Source organism: Oppia nitens, unplaced genomic scaffold, assembly GCF_028296485.1.
Source record: "Oppia nitens isolate AA-2021 unplaced genomic scaffold, nextdenovo-longstitch-racon4-pilon3 scaffold7_pilon_pilon_pilon, whole genome shotgun sequence".
In the NCBI taxonomy this organism is placed as follows: Eukaryota; Metazoa; Arthropoda; class Arachnida; order Sarcoptiformes; family Oppiidae; genus Oppia; species Oppia nitens.
Window position 1 is genome coordinate 643,079 of NW_026533251.1, and position 21,318 is coordinate 664,396.

The 21,318-nt window shown below is 23.9% G+C and overlaps 3 protein-coding genes across 3 annotated transcripts; all 3 read right to left on the reverse strand.

Annotated features, from left to right (window-relative positions):
* Positions 1–2,491: 2,491 nt before the first annotated feature.
* On the reverse strand, positions 2,492–4,383 carry LOC128963280 (steroid 17-alpha-hydroxylase/17,20 lyase-like). The gene is made up of 4 exons (XM_054309784.1): positions 4,227–4,383; positions 3,586–4,160; positions 3,174–3,513; positions 2,492–2,552 (listed from the first exon to the last, which is right to left on the reverse strand). The coding sequence occupies exons 1-4, from the start codon at positions 4,322–4,324 to the stop codon at positions 2,492–2,494; spliced, it is 1,074 nt and encodes a 357-aa protein (XP_054165759.1). The 5' UTR covers positions 4,325–4,383.
* A 2,803-nt stretch (positions 4,384–7,186) lies between these two features.
* LOC128963281 (uncharacterized) lies at positions 7,187–11,905 on the reverse strand. Its single transcript, XM_054309785.1, has 12 exons — positions 11,740–11,905; positions 11,437–11,610; positions 11,253–11,349; positions 11,024–11,188; positions 10,379–10,953; positions 10,020–10,321; positions 8,972–9,146; positions 8,704–8,880; positions 8,536–8,632; positions 8,284–8,448; positions 7,646–8,220; positions 7,187–7,573 (listed from the first exon to the last, which is right to left on the reverse strand). The coding sequence occupies exons 1-12, from the start codon at positions 11,903–11,905 to the stop codon at positions 7,215–7,217; spliced, it is 3,027 nt and encodes a 1,008-aa protein (XP_054165760.1). The 3' UTR covers positions 7,187–7,214.
* A 979-nt stretch (positions 11,906–12,884) lies between these two features.
* On the reverse strand, positions 12,885–17,955 carry LOC128963282 (uncharacterized). Its single transcript, XM_054309786.1, has 13 exons — positions 17,905–17,955; positions 17,587–17,760; positions 17,379–17,475; positions 17,135–17,299; positions 16,484–17,058; positions 16,089–16,429; positions 15,350–15,353; positions 14,750–14,941; positions 14,473–14,646; positions 14,287–14,383; positions 13,996–14,160; positions 13,342–13,916; positions 12,885–13,243 (listed from the first exon to the last, which is right to left on the reverse strand). Exons 2-13 carry the CDS (start codon positions 17,717–17,719, stop codon positions 12,885–12,887), a joined length of 2,877 nt encoding a protein of 958 aa, XP_054165761.1. The 5' UTR covers positions 17,720–17,760; positions 17,905–17,955.
* Between the last annotated feature and the right edge of the window lie 3,363 nt (positions 17,956–21,318).

The following is a 21,318-nucleotide window of genomic DNA, read 5'->3' on the forward strand; positions in this document are numbered from 1 at the left end:
TATGTATCTTATTGTATTTATAATGTATGATAATGTTTTTAAAAGTATTGACTTCAAACTAATCTTTAATAGCTACAATTTTTTTAGATGCATAGATATAATATTACATAATATGAGGAACGGTATGTACAGTACTATACAATATATATACATTTATGTATATATGTATTTATTTTTGACACAAGTCGATACACATCAATGGTTTCCATGACAATCACTGAGAGAAACGTGCGAATAATGATTGTCTATATTGTGTATTGGAGTACAGGTATGTATTTGTGTGTGTGTGCGCTAAACACCTTACACATACCTTTCCCGAGAAACATAGACATATACAGTAGACATTAAGCTGCTATATTACATAAGTTTTATTTTTCCATATGTTTTAATAAAAACGCTATTAGAAATATTATTATTCTTATTATTGTAATACCAATGTATTAASTACTTAAAGATAAAGAGAGTACAAGTAGTTTGTTGTAATACCTGTCCCGATCATCAAGTATTCTATAGTATGTTTAGGTAGGGTTATGACTCATGTAATCAAAATGTATATATACTTTACAGTATATAAAGTATTAAACTTTAAGCTTTTCAATGGAATAAATGTTTATATAATATAATAATAAACTTATGTTTTATGTTATTATGTTTTAGTATAAATAGATTATATTAAATAATATAATGCTTTTTCTAAACATTGCTTGTTTAATATAGTGTATATAAAAAATGTTTTTATTTTTATGTTAACATTTCATTAATACTGTTTACAACAGTATCATCCCATCGATTAAATTTACTTATTATGCAATACATTATATTTAATGATAATTTTTTAACAAAACTTATTAAATATACTGGTATTAAACAAGTAATGTTATTTTTTCTTAGTCATAATATAACAACAAATTATTTTTTTTTAAATTTTCTAAAGTCTAATTGTTTAATATTATTATAAAAATAATTAAATAAAAGAAAAAACAATAAAATTAGTTTATATTAAAAGATTAATAAACTTTTATTAATGATTATTATAATTATTAAATAAAAATAAATTTAAATTAACTACCAAATAAAATTAATACATTAATAACATACTGTAAATTAAAACTATATCATAAAAATGTCATATTTATAATACATTATATAATAAATATTTATAATTCAATCAATAAATGAATAAAAAGTATTTTTTAAACATTTCAATAAATTTACACCAAATATACTGATGAGACACCTGGGGATTGGTATCTAATGTATATAACTATTACTTATCATTACTTGTATTATACAAGTTGTAAATCATAATCTTGGGTTGAATTGCTATGAATAAAGTTATACAAAATAGTATCCGATTTATAAATAGTAATAAACAACAAAAAAGACAATAAATAAATAAAATATAGCTAATACTAAATTGTTGTCAACAAGATATGGTGTCGACTCTTTTCCCTCCCGGAGCGCATCATTTTTAGCCGAAATAATAGCATCGCTTACAGTCATTCATTTTTTGAGTATTTTCTAAATGATTAGTAGTTAATTTAACAATAAATACACAATTTATTATTTATTATTTATTTAATAATGTTTGTGTTTTAATGATCATAAATGTTTAAATATATTTGGTATTTTAAAAACTAAAAACTTTTTGTCAATTAATTATTATTAGTAGTAGTACTGTAGTAAAAATACATTAGTAATAATATTGTATTATATAAATTTTATAAACAATAAGAATATAATCATAATTTTTATAAATAATTTAATTTAAATACTAATATACAAAATAGCGAAATATAACTTTATTTATTATTAAAAATAAAAATTGTTTTTAAGATAACACACACTAAAATGATTAAGATTAAAATAATACATTTCTATATAAAACTTATAATATTTTACCGAATATATTTAACMTATTATAGTATTTATTATTAATCAATAATTATATATATATAAAGTATATCTACTTTATATTTAATGATAACTTATATATAGAAATATTTCACAGAAAATAAGTAATAATTTAATTAACAAATAGACATAAATTTAACATTTTTGCCAATAATAGAAAATATTTTACTTTCTATAACTTTATTACTTTTCAAATAACTGCCGACTATTTTAAGGGTCAATCTATTGACTTAAATCCCTATATAAGGGATAGCACTGACCATACCTTTTATGCTTTGATATGCCAGTGCTTACGACTGCAACATATTAACTACAAATGTATAACAAATTCATAATTAAATAAAATAATAATTTTAAAATATGTAACGGATTGTTAGCTTTGACTACAAGTTTATGATATTTTTGTATAATATTTTAGAGTCAAAAGTTTAAACTATAACATTGTATATATATTTTAGGTATTTTCCATTAGTTTTGAATATAATTTAATGATTAATATTTTATAAGTAATTTTCCCAATACTGTTGAGTAGTTTTATAGATATTTTTGTGTATAAATAGAGATACTTTTATGTATTTTAAAGACAGTTGTTATTTAACTCTAAAACGGGCGACACGTGTGATGTCGTTCCGTAAGTACTAAACATTTAATTCTATTGTTTTTTATATTTTAAGTTTATATTTAAGTTTTGCTTTTAAACGGACGGCACACATAGTGGCCATACCGTACAATACTGTATATTAAATAATTATTTTGTTAATGTTTAGCAATTTAGTCGCTTAGTTATGTTAAATATATATAATATTGTGTTTAAGTTAATAATAATAAATAGTTTTGTTGTTTGATTACTGTCTTGTGTTACTTATTGTCAAGTGTTTAGATGCCGACGGTTGGGATACCGATCGGCCAACATCTGAGTTCCCCTAACAAATTCAAACCTCTCCATTATAAGATTGCCTTAACCGCTTTAAATACAATGAGTTTTTTAATGTATTGGTGCGCCTAATAAACAATTGCGGTAAAACTCAACTAAAGTTTTACATATATATAATATTTTATTAATTATAACTTAGTTTAAGAGTAACGTTAATTTTAGATTATTAAAACTTAGATTTTGTTTAATGTAATTGTTTTTATTAATAATTTTATTTAAAAAAATATTTACATATTTTAGTAAAAAATATATATATTTGAAATATAATTAAAGATATTAATTAATTATAATAACTTAATTTAATAATTATTATTTTGTTTTAAACATAATTTTATAATCGAAAGGAGTATAATTGGGATCATTGGGATCGACATCAATGCCTTTATTATTCTCCAAAACTAAATCATATTTTTGAGTGCTTTGCAAGAATCTGACCAAAACAAGAAACAGGTCAGCGATGGCTAACTTTTCACCTAAACATACACGACGTCCGACACCAAAGGGTATGAATGCCGGCGAACGGGTTGTCATATAATGGCCGTCACTATTGAGAAAGCGCTCGGGTTTGAAGTCATTAGAATTAGTCCAATATTTGTTGTCATCGTTTCTCAATACAATTCCCTGGTATGCAAATACGGACATTCCCTCTGGTATTGTATGTTCCTCTAAGTTTTTTTTTATAAAATAGTATGATATTTATAAAAATTATTTAAATAAATATTTAAAGTTAAAAATACCTATTTTACTCGTAACAACTGCCTTATGAAAGACACCGGTTGGCACAACATTTCTGAATCTCAGTATTTCCGATATAAATGCCATTATATAATGACATCGATGTCTGTCCTCATGTGTTGGCATTCGGTCACCAATTAATGACTCGACTTCTTGTCTTAATTTATTTTGTATCTCTCGATAGTATAACATAATTAATAACATCCATTGAAATGTTCGCTGAGATGTATCGGTGCCGGCAAAAAATATATCAAATATAGCCATTACTAAGTTATTATCTGTAAGATATGGTGCCGATTCCTTGCCCTCCCGGAGCGCATCATTTTTAGCCGAAATAAGTGCATCGCAAAAATCGCGTTCAATATTCTGATCGTAATCTATATAATGTTTTTTGAAATTTTTCTCAGATATTTCTATCATTTCACTGAATAATTGTCTGTGTTTTGTAACCATTTTATAGTCAATTAGTCGTATAAGTGGTGAAAACTCCCACAAAAGTACTCTACTTCCGGCTTCTTTAGGAAAATCTCTTATTATATATAATAACTTTTTGAATTCTGGTTCATCAAAATCATAGCTGTATAACAAATATTTAAATAACAATTAATTTTAATACTAAATAATAWTATAKAGATTTTCTAACCTATGGCCAAATGTACTGTTGGCTAATATATTTAAAAACAAAAGGTATATATAATTGTTTGCCGAAAACGGTTTGTCTGTACCCTCCAGTGTTAACATCTTTTTCACTGTACGGTCAACACTATCGACAGCAACGTTAACCAGTCGTTCATTTGTTGAATATTTTCTATTTTTTTAATTAAAACAAAAATTATTAGTAAATATTATTAAATTATAAAAAAATTATATATATATATTCTAAAACATTAAAAATTATTTATGTTAACTTTTATTATTTCAAATATCATTTCACTTATCATTCAATATTATTACAACCAATCAATTCAAAATACTTTTAACCGTTTGTAAATACTATATATATATATATACACTCATTTCATTGTATTTAATATTATATCCGTTATAATATCACTTCAAGTTATTGTCATTCATATGAAAACATCACACAATTCATTACTAATCACTTCAGTTCACGTGTTCAGTCAATTACTGTCTTTAATGATAATTCAATTCAATCAATAAATTATTATCTTATATCTGGTGTTGTCTTCATTATTATCAATTGTGGTCACTATCGTAGTCATTGCCGACTACTAATCACTGAGTGATATCGGCGACGATTGTATGTTGTGTTTGGGTGTAAGTTGGTAGACATCATTGGCTATCAATTATCACTGCTTCCCTAGTCAATCACATTTGGCCATAATCAAGCTATCACACGCACCCGACATAACAATATATATATATTAAATGCCAAATATTATCAAATCTGTACACGTCTGCCCAAATACAATATTTCATTTGAAAACATATTTGCTATTAATAATAATAAATTGAATTATTTAATAAATTTCTTAATAATTTATATTATATTTACTAAAAAATATAAATTTAATTCTAAAATTTTTATTTTCTATATTAATTACTGTATTATTATTATTACCAAAATATGATGAGGGTCGTCCAGAAAACTCTAAAAAAATAAATAATTAGTAATATTTAATATATTGTTTTATATTATTAAATAATATATTATTATAAAAAATATTTTATAAACTAAAAATACCGTATTACCTCAAATAAAATTTTTAAAAAATATAATATTTTTATTAAAATAAATATAAAAATGATACCGTATTACCTCAAATAAAATTTTTAAAAAATATAATATTTTTATTAAAATAAATATAAAAATGATACCGTATTACCTCAAATAAAAATTTTTTTAAATAAAATATTTTAATTAAAATAACTATTAAATATATAAACGTATATTAAAAATACAGTACATATTGGAAAACACATTTTTTCATTATAATTGAAAAAACACATAATATGTGTTGGTATTACGGTACATATGGGAAAAACACATTATAATTGAAAAAACACATAATATGTGTTGGTATTACGGTACATATTGGAAAAACACATTATAATTGAAAAAACACATAATATGTGTTGGTATTGAACGTTTCTCGAGCTACCAGTGGATCAGTTATCATAATTTGTGGTTCATTTCCCATATAAAGTGTAAATACTGGTCCATACTTTTTTGTCAATTGTCGCATAACATCATCGAAATGTGATTTGGTTTTAAATACTGATTTATATATGTTTAAAAAAAATAATGTTATTTTTGAAAAAACAATTAATTGTAACAATAATATTACATACATAATATATTTCCCAATAGTGGCAATGGAAATGGTCCGGGAGGTAGTCGATAATACTGTGTATAAAATTTGGTCAATTTATACACTAAATAACCGATCAGTATTGTAATAAATGTTGTCCGCAAATCCAACGAAAACAATGACAATAAATATGTTATAATTGACATTATTTTTAATGAATGAAAAAATATTTGGTTAATCTTTTTAAATGCAAACAATAGAAAAATTAATTTTAATTATTTAATTTTTCATACAAATTAAAACTATTTGCAACTGTCTAATATAATATATAAATTAAATTCATACATTTATATACAAGTTGTTTATAAATAGTAATTTTAGTGTAAATCACTGATAACTAAYTGTCCGCAATACACTTAGTTAATAACATCAGTAAATTATCTTATCATTCAAATACAGTAAATGTAAGAATACTGCACTGTATGTAATGTATCTTAAAAAAARGTTTTTTATAAATCTAAACAATTTGTTGTTTTGTTAATCAATAAAAACAAATCAACACTCAAAAAAATTATAGTTATACAGCAGTTATTGCATATTTTATACTTAGAAAGATATTAATTATTTTATAATTTAAAAATATCCAAAGTCTGTACTTATCTAAACTTATATTCAATGGCCTTCAATCTGCCTGTCCTCAGTGCACCTGACAACATTTTATATAACCTATTATTACTGTATAATWGTAATAATCATATAATCATTGTTTATTATTTATCAATCATTGATAATGTTTTTTAATTGAAAATTTCAAGGTTAGTCTTTAAAATAAGAAACATAAAATATATTAAGTAGTTTAAAAATTAAACAAACTATAACCATGCTAATAATATCCGATATTATATAATAATAATAAAACTACAGGGTGTTTATTAAAAATACAAAACCATATAATTATTTTTTATATTATACTGCAATACAATTAATTRAAATAATATTCAATAGATACATTTTTAATTTAATAAACTTTATCTAACATTTTAWCAATGAATAGATCTTTTTAATTTTTGTTARATTTGTAAATATTTATTTGCAAAGATAATAATTTTTAAAAGTATTATTACAATTATTTATTAATTATTTTAATTGGTTTTTAAATTAACAAAATATAAAAATATATTTAAAACTAATTTTACTTTTATTATATAATTATATTTAATATTTACATAAATATAAAATTATTAATTAATWATATGATTAAAACATAAAATATTTAATATGATATTTATACTGTATGCCAGTACATCTATTAAAATATAATATACATTTATTATTTATTTATAATTATTTAATAATTATTGTGATTTAATTTTGAATATAACTTTATATTCAAACGGTACGACTGAATCAGTCAGATCTGGATCGGGAATTATACCATTATTTTCACCCAAAACTATATCATATTTTTTTGTCGATTGTAGAAATCGGACCAAAACCAGGAACAGGTCAGCGATAGCCAACTTCTCGCCTAAACATACACGACGTCCCACACCAAAGGGTATGAATGCCGGCGAACGGGTTGTAATATAATGGCCGTCACTGTCGAGGAAACGCTCGGGTATGAAATTCTGACTTTTTGGCCAATATTTCTCATTTCGTAAAATATTTCCCTGCAATACAAGTACAGATGAATCCTCTTCAAGAGTGTATTTATCTATTATATTGCAAAAAAATATATATTAATTATTATAAATTTATATAAAAAGCATATAAAATATTTGATTACCAATTTTACTTCTGACTACAGCTCTATGTGGTACTCCTGAAGGCACGACATTCCTTAGTCTCATAGTTTCGGCAATAAAAGACATGACATAATGACACCGCTGTTTGTCCTCATGTGTTGGCATTCGGTCACCGATTTGGGACTCAATTTCTTCTTTCAACTTCTTTTGCATTTCCGGATAGTAAGCCATAAACAGTAGAATCCAATGGAAAGTTCGCTGCGATGTATCGGTTCCGGCAAGAAACAAGTCAAACATAGTTATCGCTAGATTAGGATCTGTTAGATACGGTGCCGACTCCTTGCCCTCCCGGAGCGCATCATTTTTAGCCGAAATAAGTGCATCGCAAAAATCGCGTTCAATATTCTCGTCGTAGTCTTTATAATGGTTTTCCAGTTTTTCAGTCATAAGGACTGCCATTTTGGCGAACATTTTATTTTGTTTTTGGACCCATTTGTGGTAAATTAAACGAAATAGTGGTGACAACTCCCACAGTAGTAGACGGGTTCCCGCTTCACGATTAAAGTCACGCAAAATATATAGAATTTGTTTAAATTCTTTGTCATTATCATTATAACTATATATTTATAAAAATAATTAATTAAAATTTTATTACAAAATATTTTTTTTAAATATTTACTTTTGTCCAAAAGTACTGTTCGCCAAAATATTTAGAAACATTAGATAAATGTAATCATTTGGACTAAACTGTCTGTCAGTTCCCTCTCTATCCTCAATAATCTGTATTGTTTTGTCCACTGAATCGATGGCTACGTTAACTAATCTTTCATTAGTCGAGTATTTTCTAATTTTGTTAAAAAAATAAGATTTATTATTATTGTTGTCATTATTGATAATAAATTGTTTGTTAAATATTTTATTTGACACGTACTGTACGGCCGCGTGAGCCACACGTCTTAGTGCTTCCCATGTATGGCCGTAATCGGTAAACACCACATCTTTATATTTATCATTAGATAATAGACTTCCTATAAGATTATAGTTAAAAATTAATAAATAATATTAATACTAATAATAAATTATTTTTTTTGTTAATTACCAAATTGTGAATCAGTTTGTCTGCCGGCGAAATCATTTTTTCTAAACGCTTCTCTAGCTATGTCTACATCAGTGATCATAATATGCGGTTTATTACCAAAATGTACCGTAAATATTGGTCCATATTTTTTAGACATATTTTCCAAAACAGTGTCCCAATGAAGTTTAGTTTTAAATGCTATTTTATAATAAAACAAAATAATAATAATTATATACTGTAATAAAATAATTTTCTATTAATAATATTATTATTTATTTTATTGACTTACAGAGAAAATTGCCCAAAATTGGTAATGGAAAGGGACCGGGAGGTAGACTAGAGTATCGGTAGTAGAACTTTGCCAAATAATAGACAACATAACCTAATATTAGGCTGAAAATTGTTGTCCGAAAATCTAATATAAACCATCCAAACAATTGTGTCAATATAGACATTATTACAATAATTTTTTAGATACAAAAATATTTAAATATACTGTAATTATTAATATATATATTAATTCTTATTATTTGCAAACTATTGGCAAATAAATCTATAATTTATGTTTGACTAAAAAGTTAATACATTTATATACTTTTTTATTACTGCATGTGTTTTGTATGATAATAATTAGTTGTCCTTCAAAACTTACTGTCCGTAGTGTACCTATCATTCAACTGACTGAAAAACAAACAAAAATATATWTAATMTAATTGAATGATTAGATAATTACCARTAAATAAAATAAAGAGTATTTTTTAAATTTTACTTACAGTAATAATTACTAAATTATTATCTAATAAACATTTATGAATATTTAATAACATAGTTTGAMGTTYAAAATGWTTWAGTTTAGTACATTGCGTTCAATAAATTATAAATTATACTATTTATTATAGTTTTAAGATAAAAATAAATGTATATTTAAATGTATATGTATATAGTATAGGATATATTRCTGATAAATAATATTTTTTAATTATTAAATTTAAAATGTTAACTGCGTTAATTGAAAAAATCACAAATTTAAACAATACATTATATAAATTATTTTATTTATTAAAAATAATTATTATTAAATTATCATTTTAAATACAAAGTTATGAATTTTCTAATAAGTATATTATTTAAGATTAATAAATAACAAAAAATAAGTTATAAATATTTTTGCATAATTAAGAATAAATGAGAATATTTTGTTTATTTAAAAATAAAAAATATCTGTTTAGTATAATTATTTTGTATTTAATAATAAATTTCTAGATAATGTATATTAATTATCTCATTTTAGTTTTAAACATAATTTTAAATTTTTTTGGAGCAATAGATTCATTAACATTGGGATCGGGTTTAATGTCAATATTGCTGTCTAATACTAAATCGTATTTTTGWGTCGATTGTAGAAATCGGACCAAAACAAGAAACAGGTCAGCGATGGCTAACTTCTCGCCCAAACATACACGACGTCCCACACCAAAGGGTATGAATGCCGGCGAACGGGTTGTCATGTATTTGCCATCACTGTCGAGGAAGCGCTCGGGTATAAAGTCGTCGCATTTATCCCAATATTTGCTATTATCCCGTAAAATGATTCCTTGGTGTGTAATTATTGACATATCTTCGGGTATAGTAAAGTCACCTAAATTTATAWAAAAGAAATAAATAACTGTAATTAAAAAAACATAAAAATTATTACCTATTTTACTGGTGACTACAGCTTTATGAGGAACACCRATTGGCACAACATTTCTCAATCTCATAGTTTCAGCAATAAATGCCATCAAATAATGACATCGCTGTCTGTCCTCATGTGTTGGCATTCGGTCACCGATTTGTGATTCAATTTCGTCTCTCAATTTTGTTTGTATATCCGGATAATAAATCATAAATAGGAGAAGCCATTGAAATGTTCGCTGAGACGTATCGGTGCCGGCAATAAATATATCAAACGTACACATTATTAGATTGGAATCTTTCAGATAGGGTGCCGACTCTTTTCCCTCCCGGAGCGCATCATTTTTAGCTGTAATGAGTGCATCGCAAAAGTCGCGTTCAATAATCGGGTCGTAATCGGTGTAATGTTTAACAAATTTTTTGGTCATCAATTGTTGAGTATATCTTATATTATCTAAATGTTTTGTAACCATTTTCTTGTCAATCCATCGCATTARTGGTAAAAATTCCCACAACAATAGTCGTGATCCCAATTCATTAGGAAACTCGTTAAACATATACTTTAAATGTCTAAATTCYGGRTCATCCAAAGTATAACTATATATTTTTTTGAATGATAATAATGTTTAGTTTATTAAAATTTTGTAATTGTTTTTTTAAAATTTACTTTTCACCAAAAGTACTGTTCGCTAAAATGTTGAGAAACATGAGATATATGTAATCAAATGGATCGATAGGTTTGTCTGTACCATCTCTTTCTAACATTGTTTGTATAGTTTTATCGACMGAATCGACGGCAACATTCACTAAMCGTTCATTAGTCGAGTATTTTCTAAATATTGAATTAAAAAAAAAGTTTATTAAAACACTTCAAACTATTTAGTGGTGAAACGTACTGTACGGCCGARTGAGCCACACGTCTCAACGCTTCCCAAGTGTGGCCGTAATCGGCAAACACAATATCCCTGTGCTCTTCATTTGATATTACATTACCTGTTAGTTAAGACAATATAATCATTATTTTTTGTTTGTTTGTTTTAATACCAGTATTTAATATCAATAATATAATTATTTAATTACCGATATAGCTCTCAGTTCTTCCCGCGAAATCATTTTTACGAAACGCTTCTCTAGCGATGTCCGCATCAGTGATAACGATATTTGGAATATTCCCCATATATATAGTAAAAACTGGTCCATACTTTTTGGACAATTGTCGAAATATTTCGTCCCAATGATGTTTAGATATAAATGCTATTTTATACAACAATTTTTGTTTGTTTTTAATATTGTATTTATTTATATATAAATTATAAATATATTATAATATTTTACTGAAAAGCTACTTGGACAAATTAAAAGATTATCTAATGATTAACTTACATAAAATATTGCCTAATATTGGCAATGGAAATGGACCGGGAGGTAAACTGTAATATCGGTAATAAAATTTGGCCAATTTGTAGACMAAATAACCGACAAATAAAGTWATAATAGTAGTCTTRAAATCAGTTGCAATCCAAGCAAATAATTTTGTCGAAAAAGACATAATTATTAATATTAWTATTATTATTACTATTACTATTACTATTTTTAGCAAATTTATATTATTAATAATTACAATATTTAAAACTATCAATGTTTATACTGATTTAAAATTATTAATATAAAAAGTTTATATTTATAWACTTTTTATAATAACTAGYTGTCCTTCAAACTACAAACAGGTATATATAAAGCTTCAATAAAGTTTAAGACAAGTCTCTCTATAAAACATATAACCGCTATAARCGAACCGCTAATTACTATAATTAAAACAAAGTAACTCATTATAAATGTTTAAATTAATAAATATTAGAAAAAACAATTATCAWTAGTTATAAACTAATTTAAATTATAATAAAAAAACTATGTAGATAATTTAGTTAAAATTTTTAATTATTTTAAAGTAATTTAATTTAGACAAAAATCAGAGTACTATWAATTTGAAACAACTMATTAATAAATAATATATTAAATCATTTATTAATGTTAATAATTACTTTATTTATTAAAAATATTTAATGTAAAAAATGTAAATTTAAAAAAATCAAGCAAACCWTGATCAAATCCAAACCGTTTTTCATATCTAACTCAAACTTTTTGTACTCATGAAATCAAAACAAAACTTTGATWTCATGAGTACAAAAAGTTTRAGTTAGATATGAAAAACTTATGAATTTATGTTTAAAAAAATTGAATACAATACTTATTATCAATTTTATTAGGCTTTATAAATCATTTAATTTATATTATAATACAATTTATATTTTATAATTATCTTTAGATTATGTTACGATTAATTTTATTATYATTTATTATTTTWTAGTTTATAAATGTAACTAGATAAATTTTATTTTAATTTTTCTTTATTTKTATARTTATATAAAATATAAATTAAAATACAATAGAATAAATTATCATAAATAATGTGTTTTGAATTATATTTTTTATAAATAAATATTTCATAMATATTCAAAAATATGTTGTTATCTGGATTTAGTTTTAAAAACAATTTTATATTCCTCGGGAATAATACCCATTGTCTTAGAAGGATCGGGTTGAATACCCTTATTAGTGTCCAAAACTATATCATAGTTTTGAGTCGATTGTAGAAATCGGGCCAAAACAAGAAACAGGTCAGCGATGGCCAACTTCTCGCCCAAACATACACGACGTCCCACACCAAAGGGTATGAATGCCGGCGAACGGGTTGTCATGTATTTGCCATCACTGTCGAGGAAGCGCTCGGGTATAAAGTCGTCGCATTTATCCCAATGTTTATTATCCCGTAAAATAATTGACTGATATGTAACAACAGACATATCTTTAGGTATCGTATAATTAGCTAAATATTAAAATTAATAATTATATTTTTTAATTAATAAACACTATTAATTATTAATACTAAATTTAATATTATTTAAAAAATCTCTATTTTAATACCTATTTTACTGTTGACCATTGCTTTATGCATAAGACCAACGGGAACTACATTTCTTAATCTCAGTGTTTCCGATATGAATGCCATAACATAATGACATCGATGCCTGTCTTCATGTGTCGGCAATCGGTCACCAATTTGTGTATCAATCTCTTGTCGTAACATTGTTTGCATCGATGGATARTAAGTCATAAACAATAAAATCCAGTGAAATGTCATAAATGATGTATCGGTTCCGGCAACAAATAAGTCAAAGATACACATTCGCAGATTAGCATCAGTAAGATAAGGTGCCGATTCCTTGCCCTCCCGGAGCGCATCATTTTTAGCCGCAATCAGTGCATCACAAAAGTCTCGTTCAATACTTGGATTGTAATCTTTGTAATGCTTTTGCAATTTCTTTTCCATTAAATCAAAAACATCCGCCAAAAGTGATTTATGTTTGTTAACCATCTTATTGTCAATCCATCGAAATAGTGGTGATATCTCCCAAAACATAAACCGAGTTCCCATTTCCTGAGTGAAATCACGTACAATATATTTGATTTGTTTAAACTCAGGGTCGTTCACAGTATAGCTAATTCAAAAAATAAGTTTAAAATACTAATTATTAATAATTTGTTTAATTATTTATTTAATYATAAATTTATTATTACTTTTCTCCAAACGTACTGTTGGCCAAAATATTGAGAAACATAAGATAGATATAGACTTCCGGTATAAATGGTTTGTCAGTGCCCTCACTGTCCACTATTGACTTAATTGTATTGTCCACTGAATCCACGGCTACATTAACTAATCGCTCATTATTTGAATATTTTCTATAATATTATTTTTAAAAAAACAAATTAATATATCATTTAATACAATACTTTTTTATAAATTAAACAAAATATGATTTCATTGAAATATTTATATCATWTTATAATATGCAAAATAACACATACTGTACGGCCGCGTGTGCCACACGTCTCAGGGCTTCCCATTGGTGGCCATAATCGGCGGACACTATATCCGAAAACTTATCATTTGATAAAGTACTACCTGATAATTAAAAAATAAAATATGATATTTTATTTATTAATGCTTTTTCTAATATTAAGTTATATATATATATATATATATATATATACTTATAAAACTTGTAGGCCGTCCCGCAAAATCATTTCGCCTAAAAGCTTCTCTACCGATATCGGCATCACTGATGACTACTTGAGGAGTGTTTCCCATATGTACGGTAAAAACCGGTCCATACTTTTTGGCYAATTCTCGCATAACTTCATTCCAATGGAGTTTCGATTTGAATTCTATTTTAGTTAAAATAAGTTTTAAAATATTTTAATAGTATCTAAATATACCAAAAAATAATTTTTATACACTATTAACTAAACATTTCTAAAAACAACCTACCTAAAATATTACCAAACACTGGCAATGGAAATGGACCGGGAGGTAGACTGTAGTATCGATAATAAAATTTAGCCAATTTGTAGACCATATAAGCTATAAATATTGTCAATATTGTTGTCCAAAAATCCGAGACAATCCAAGAAAATAATTTTGTCAATATAGACATTGTTATTAAGTGTTTAATTTTGTTCACTTAAAATAAAATTTAAAAATAAATAAATAAAAAAGTTTATTTATTTTTATAATATTCAKTATTATAAACTAATGAATAAACTCATATAACATTTCGTATTTATATAGTATCATAACTTTATATGTTATGCTGTATTATCTACTACTAAAACATAGAGTATACCTGATGTCCTTGAAAATAGATTAGTAATAACTTTCCCATAAATATTGGGGAAATATTTATAATTATCCGAAACCAAACCTAACATTAAATGTCAAATGAAACTAAAATTAAATTAATGCCAAATTTTTGACTTTAAAAATTAAAATTATCATTAATATATATTTTTTAATTTAATTGTTTTAAAATATTCTAATTAATAAATAATCTTAAATAATACAAATAATATCTCTTTAATAGTACCTTACATTTCTTGTGATAAGAATAATAGATTATTTTATTAAATTTAATTTAGTAAATCATTAGTAAATTTAAGCATAAATGTAATATTGTATTTATTTAACTTATTAATAGTTTTAAAAATATTAAATCTTATAAAAACCGAATTTTCATATTTAGTTTAAACTGAACGCACTATCAGTAAAAACTTTTATTACTATAGTATAAGCACTTAATAAAATAAAGTATTATTTATAAATAGTATTAAATTTATTTGTGTATTTATGATAAAAATATAAATATCATAACATAATCAAAACGTTATTATGATAATAATTTTTTTAAATAAATAGTGTTAAAATTATCTATTACATATCTATTGTTGAAATTATAAATATTGTTTTATTAATTTAATAATTACATAATACCTGACATTATAAATAAATAAAAACAAAATTAAATTAATTCTAAAAAGTCAGAAAATTATTTTTTAATTGACAATAATTTTGATATAATTAAATAACTTAATACAAGTAGTTCAATAATATAAACATGTTTTATATTGTAATTAATAAATATATAGATTTTTAAAAATTAATATTTTTATTATAATTAATAAAATAATAAATTAGTAATTAATAGTTTGTATAATTTAAAAATACATATTTATTTAGGATAAATCAGAAAAATTATAAATGTTTTAAAATAATAATGTAATAATAAACTATTATTTTAAATATTTGAATGTTTTTATTTAGTTTTTAATACAATCGTATAATCAAATGGATCCATAGCAGCACTTTTATTAGGATCGGGTAGAATACCATTATGACTGTCCAAAACAATGTTATAGTTTTGTGTCAATTGTAGAAATCGGACCAAAACGAGAAATATGTCAGCGATGGCCAACTTCTCGCCCAAACATACACGACGTCCCACACCAAAGGGTATGAATGCCGGCGAACGGGTTGTCATATAATGTCCGTCACTGTCGAGAAAGCGCTCGGGTRTGAAGTCATTAGCTTTAGGCCAATATTTGTTGTCATCGCTTCTCAATATAATTCCCTGATATACAAACACAGGTATACCTTCGGGTATTGTGTAATCACCTAAAAACTAACTGTTAGTTTATTGAAAAACAAATTCAGTTAATAAGTTATTACCTATTTTACTGTTGACTACWGCTTTGTGAGGCACACCAAATGGGGCGACATTTCTCAATCTTARTGTTTCCGATATAAATGCCATCACATAATGACATCGCTGTCTGTCCTCATGGGTTGGTATTYKGTCACCGATTTGCGACTCAATTTCTTCTCGTAATTTATTTTGTAAATTTGGATAATAAGATAAAAATAATAGTAACCATTGAAATGTTTTTTGTGAGGTATCAGTTCCTGCTATGAAAAGATCATATATAGTTATCGCCAAATTTGGATCAGTCAGATASGGTGCCGACTCTTTTCCCTCCCGGAGCGCATCATTTTTAGCCGAAATGAGTGCATCGCAAAARTCGCGTTCAATACTCGGATTRTAATCTTTGTAATGATTTYTCAATTTTTCTTTCATAATATCCTGCATTTGATACTCTACTTTGTTTAGTTTGCRTACCATCTTATAGTCCAACAATCGTATTAGTGGTGAAAATTCCCATAAAAAGAAATGGGATCCCGCCTCCATTGCAAAATCACGTAATCCATAGCTCAGTAATTTAAACTCGGGATCATCATAATTAAATCTGAATATATTGATATTGATTGATTTATGATTGAATTAAAYTTTAAATAATAATTATATAATAAAAAAATAATTACTTTTGTCCGAAAGTGCTGTCCGCCAATATATTCAGAAACATATGATATATATAATCAATGACTTTTATGGGTGTATTTGTACCCTCTTTTGTTAACATTGTTTGCACTGTTTTATCAACACAATCGACGGTCACATTAATTAATCTATCATTAACTGAATATTTTCTATAAAAAAATAAATTAATTTATAATTATATATATATAWATATATATGTTTTGTTTTATATAATTAAAATAGACGTACTGTACGGCCGCGTGAGCCACACGTCTCAATGCTTCCCAAGTGTGGCCGTAATCGGTAAATATAACATCTTTTTGTTTGTCATTTGACATATAACTTCCTATTATTTAAATATCATATTTATTATACAGTATATAGATTTTTCAACAAAAAAAAGATAATAAGTATTTTATTAATAATAAATGTTTAATATCTATATTAATTCAATTACCGAAATAAGATTCAGGTCTTCCCGCGAAATCATTTTTACGAAAGGCTTCTCTAGCGATGTCCACATCAGTGATCATAACCTGTGGAGTATTGCCGATATGTACAGTAAATACTGGACCGTATTTTTTAGACATTTGTCGGAAAACATCGTCCCAATGATCTTGAGTTTTAAATGCTATTTTTTAAGTACAATATCACAAAAAATAAAATAAAATACATTATTAAAAATAAATCTACTTAACTTACATTATATAAATTTTAAAATTATTATAAAACTCTGAATTTTAAATTTTAAAAAATAATTTTTTTCTGCACTTACCTAATATATTTCCCAACACAGGCAATGGCAAAGGACCGGGAGGTAGACTATAATATCGGTAATAAAATTTTGCCAATTTGTAGACCACATAACCAATTAATAAACTTATAATTGTTGTCCAAACATCCGATATTAACAATAAAAATAATTGATTTAATATAGACATCTTTACTATTAGTAATTACTAGTAAACAACTATTTTATTATTATTATTATTATATTTAATAAAAATTCGAAGTTTAATAACTTATAATAATTTTAAATTAATAAATTTTGACTATTCTTTCACTATTTATATACTATGAGTGTTTAACTTGAATTTATTGATATAATATTAATCAATTTGGCCTTGTTGTACTTGTAAATTATTATTTGAACTTAATTTAATTATTTACATTAATAATAATAGATAAATAACATGTAATAGTTTATATAATAATTACTAGCTTTTGTAAAAAAAATAAAATCTTCAGAAATTATATATAAATTAATTTAATTTTAATGTAATAATTTTATTTATAGTTGTGTGAGTTTACATAAACTTTGATCTCACCTTAAATATAAGATTTATAATATACATTTTTTATCTGATAAACTAAAAAATTTATAACGCATTACTGTAAATTTAATCTAAAATTTACTATTGATAGAAAATCAATTATTTAAAATTAAAAAATAATAAYTTTATAGTATGCCAAAAAAAATTACAGTAATTTTATTATAGTTGACATTGAAATTTAAATAAAATTTAAAATGTAGACATTTTTAAACAGTTTAAAAAAGTTATTACCTTAATGTCTATTCAATGCATTAATATATAATTTTGTAAATTGAAATTAAATAATAATAATAATAATGCATTAGTACGCAATGTATACGTATTAAATATGCTAATTAGCAAACACGTTAAAGATTAAATTGTATATATTAGAGGTATTAATAAATACATATGAATTGGGCATTCATGCTCAGGATATTATAGATCTATATATAGATATCATTTTAACATTTATTTTTTATATTATTTTATATTTAATTTTTTAATTTACATTTTTAAAAATTTTAAACTTTTTAAATTGAAAAATTATTAAATAATATTTAAATAATATAGCAAATTATTACTAAATAAAAACTTAATATAATAATTAATAAGATGATTAACATAATATGTGGATATTTATAAAACAATTTATTAAAAAAAATTATGTAATTATTTCTATATGTAATTTGCAATAAACTGTATAAAATAGTAATTAAGATTTAGATTTAAATATAATTGTATATCTATATGGATTAATAGAATCACTAATATTAGGATCGGTATCCAAACCATTATGACTGTCCAAAACAATGTCATAGTTTTGTGTCGATTGTAGAAATCGGACCAAAACAAGAAACAGGTCAGCGATGGCTAACTTCTCGCCCAAACATATACGTCGTCCCACACCGAAAGGTATGAATGCCGGCGAACGGGTTGTCATATAATGATCTTCACTATCGAGGAAACGCTCGGGAATAAAGTCATTACCGTTAGTCCAATATTTGTCGTCGTTTCTCAAAACATGACATATAGAATGTAATCTTTCTTTTAACCCGATTTATGATATTATAGATGACATTGTAATTGTTGATCAAAGTTAACAATCAAATCTATAAGAAGTCTATTGTCTTGTGATGACTGTCGTAGCCATTGAACAATACAATCCTAAAACAAACCATAAGATGTATATTATAAAAATCATTATAAATCTAATTCATACCATCACTTGTTGTGTTATGACTTTGAATTAATTGTTAATAAATATTTGAATTATTTTCTATAATCTATTAATAATATTACTTAAACTAKTAATTAATATTTAATTAAATCATTTTATGTAATATGTCTTTTATTGAACTAAAATGTTACGATTGTTTGTATTTTGTATGTTACTATTTTGGCCTAAAAGACAATAGAGTTTATGRTAATATAAAATGATATATAATGTAAACTATACCCCCTATTAAATAAATACATACAATATAATTGTTACAAAATTATATAATATGGGCACACAATTGGTTGGCTTGAAGTGCAAGCTGTGATACAATYGTGTTGTYTATCAYWTTGTTTTGCATTGGATTAATAAAAAAAACTATATATATTTATTCATTATTTAAATATATATTATTATCAATAAGGTTTATGCAAACTATAATAAATTCTTATGTTAAAAACATAATGAAATAAAATTCAAACAAAATTATAATAAATAACTTAATACTTGTTTAACATCTATAAACTAAATAATAAATTATAGGCTAATTGCAATCTATATATGCTAACTAAGTATATATTTTAAAAATTAATTGTAATTTAACTTAATTTATAATAAAAACAAATAATTTATAGATATATTAGATTTTATAATATAGGAAATAGATATAACATTGAAAAACAGTTCTAATACAAAAAAAAATTAGACAGTAATATAATTACATATTGTATTACAATGATTTTTAATTTTTGTAATTACCATTTGTTTTATATAAAGTAAAATACATTACAGTATTTTATATAAGTTATAATAATTTTAAAATTCACTTTAATTAATAAATAATAATAATGTTATTAATAAAGSACTCTGTAGTTGATGTACTTATTGTTTACTGTATTATACGGATAAATACATTAACTACAGAATGTAGTTATTAATAACATTATTTTTATTTATTTATTGATTATATCATTAATCATTTTAAAAACATTTTATAAAACATTAAATTAAATTTACTTTTATAATATTAACAAATAAATTTATAAAAAATAAACAAAACTTTATTAGCAATTTTTTATTAAATCAAATTTACTTTTTTATGTATTGTTTATAATATAAATATTTTCTATAAATGAAATATACAATTTTTTAAAAGCCATAATATAATTAATATAATAAATTACTGTATATTTAACAACAATAATACTATCGATAATATTTTTATGCATTAAATAGTTTAAAAAACAATTATTATAAACAATATAATTACATTAATTGATTGATAAGATTTAATCATTGATTTCGGGTAATTGTTTTGTATGTAATAATTATAATTTATTTTTTTTGTTTATTATCAAGTAATAATATAAATAATAAGCATTCATAAAGTTTTCAATTAAATGTTCAAATATATTAATATATAAAGATTATCAATTTATAATAACTATAYTGTATGAATAGTAAAACATAATTAAATTAAAAAGTTTGTTTTAAAAAAATATATAAAGTATTATTTATATATTTAAACTGAAATTTTGTTAAAATATTCATTTTAAGTATTAATAATAWTATTATACCGATTAWTCTAWGAATATTTATTCAACAATTTTATATAAACAATGCATTAATAAGTGCTGTAATTGAATAAAGATTTGTT

What these genes read in the sequence shown, in the direction of transcription:
- LOC128963280 (XM_054309784.1), bottom strand. Translation starts at nt 4,324, where the DNA reads ATGTTAACACTGGAGGGTACAGACAAACCGTTTTCGGCAAACAATTAT. An exon ending in AACAGTACATTTGGCCATAG is followed by an intron (nt 4,161 to 4,226) that starts GTTAGAAAATCT and finishes TTTGTTATACAG; the next exon opens with CTATGATTTTGATGAACCAG. An exon ending in AGTTGTTACGAGTAAAATAG is followed by an intron (nt 3,514 to 3,585) that starts GTATTTTTAACT and finishes AAAAAAACTTAG; the next exon opens with AGGAACATACAATACCAGAG.